At 55.5% G+C, this 2,070-nt stretch overlaps 1 protein-coding gene across 1 annotated transcript in view; it reads right to left on the bottom strand.

The window, feature by feature from the left end:
• The window catches only part of LOC106821509 (glycoprotein 3-alpha-L-fucosyltransferase A-like), an 8,470-nt gene extending 6,521 nt beyond the window's left edge, over positions 1-1,949 (bottom strand). Inside the window, exon 1 of the mRNA XM_014826356.1 lies at positions 498-1,949. Coding sequence (XP_014681842.1) covers positions 498-1,525 — 1,028 coding nt within the window. The 5' untranslated portion in view covers positions 1,526-1,949. The remainder of the gene's footprint in view (positions 1-497) is intronic.
• Between the last annotated feature and the right edge of the window lie 121 nt (positions 1,950-2,070).

Raw genomic sequence — 2,070 nt, 5'->3', positions numbered from 1 at the left:
GGTATCTATTAATTATCTTATCGTACAATTCTCTTCACATCTTACTACCGGTATCTATTTATTATCATATCATACAATTCTCTTCATGTCTTACTACTGGTATCTATTTATTATCATATCATACAATTCTCTTCACACCTTACTACCGGTATCTATTTATTATCTTATCATACAATTCTCTTCATGTCTTACTACCGGTATCTATTTATTATCATATCATACAATTCTCTTCATGTCTTACTACTGGTATCTATTTATTATCATATCATACAATTCTCTTCACACCTTACTACCGGTATCTATTTATTATCTTATCGTACAATTCTCTTCACACCTTACTACTGGTATCTATTTATTATCATATCATACAATTCTCTTCACACCTTACTACCGGTATCTATTTATTATCTTATCATACAATTCTCTTTATGTCTTACTAGAGTCATCTCTCCCCAGAGCATTGCCAGCGCAACTCTAACGCGCCGCCGTCTACTCACCGCAGCCCCGTATCGAAGAACTTCTCTGTAATGTAGTCTTTGCAGTTGGAGTTCTCGAACGACAGGTAGAACTTGTAGTCGACGTTCAGCATCTTCACACACTCGCCGTGCTTACGGCGCGCACACTTCTTCGGTCCGCAGCTTCCGTAGATGTCGACCTGGATGTGTTGGCCGAGCTCCGTCGCGTAGCCGAGTCGATTGTTACGGCTGCCGCAGTTCGATACGAACCAGGCGACTTTCTTAGTTTTGTTTGCGGCGAAGTTTCGCCGTAGTGGCAGCGTGAGCACGCGAGCGTCGTACGGCTGGTAGCGTTCGTACGGGGCGACGATGTCCGAGTCGTGCCGGTAGGTGGCCGTCCAGTTGAAGACGCCGGACATCTTGCCGAGCCACTGCGAGTGGTAGGGACACTCGAGCTGGTACCAGATCCACACCTGAGAGGGCGTGCGTCGGAAGGCCGTCATCGCGTGCGCGCTGTAGTGGTTACGGAATAGCACGGCGGCCGGGTCGCCTGCGTCGTGACGCGAGTCGGTGACGCGGCACGTGTCGACGCGACACTTCTGCTCCTGGAAGACGTGCCGACCGGCGGCGACGTTCCAGTATTTCAGACCCGTCTGCACGTAGATCGTCTTCAGGTGCGCATCGCTGGGTTTCGCACGAGGTGCGTAGTTCATCTGTTCCGGGATGCGGTCCGAGTCAGACTGATGCGGCCAGACGAGAAGCTGCGACAGCCTCGACGTGTCGTTCTCGATCGAGATCACGTCGGCGGCGAGCGGGTTCGGCATGTACGACAACACGTGGTTGCCGACGTCGGCGGGCGGGGGCAGCAGGTACGTGAGCGGACGCACGTCGCGTGGCGCCACCGCCGCCGCCGCTAACGCTGCGGTCCGCAGGGTTGCGTCGTCCCACGGTAGCTCGGGGGTTCGCTTACCGTCGCGCCACGCCGACAGCGTGCCGACGTTGATGACGATGACGACGCTGACGACGGCGCAGACGATAACGGCGAGCGCGCGACGCACCGTCAGTCTCATCGTGGCGCCGTGAGAGCGGAGGAGCGGAGGAGCGACGCACGATCGACGAAATCACAGCTCGCTCGCGTCGGCGTCTGGTCGTCGTCGGGCGACGTCGTCGCGTGGATAACCGACGGCCGTACAGCCGACGTGCAGTGCAGCGGCCATTGCCGACGATTTTAGTGTTGATTTCCGCCCGCAGGCTGGCCCAGCTAACAACAAGGCAGTAGCAGCAGCAGCAGTAGCAGCAGCAGTAGCAGCAGCAGTGGCCGTTGTGTGTGGCGGCGGGCAGGGATCTTGCTAATGGATTGATTGCCCGACAGTGCCGCCTCTACCGTACTGAGCAGCTGATCCACCGACGGCCGTCGTCTGGGCACGCACGCGCATGCGCACTCTCTTCTCCCACCTTCTCCCCTCTCTCTGCCTCTCTCTCCCTCTCTCTCTCTGCCTCGCGCGCTCTCTCTCTCTCTCCCTCTCTCTGTGTGTGTGTGCGTGTGTGGCGTGTGCGCCGTGTGCGTGTTGTGCGAGCGCGTAGCGTGCGATGTATTTCTTGCTAGCATCGGATA

The sequence above is a fragment of the Priapulus caudatus genome, unplaced genomic scaffold (assembly GCF_000485595.1).
Source record: "Priapulus caudatus unplaced genomic scaffold, Priapulus_caudatus-5.0.1 Scaffold75, whole genome shotgun sequence".
NCBI classification, from domain to species: domain Eukaryota; kingdom Metazoa; phylum Priapulida; class Priapulimorpha; order Priapulimorphida; family Priapulidae; genus Priapulus; species Priapulus caudatus.
This window is presented reverse-complemented; position numbering and strand designations above follow the sequence as displayed.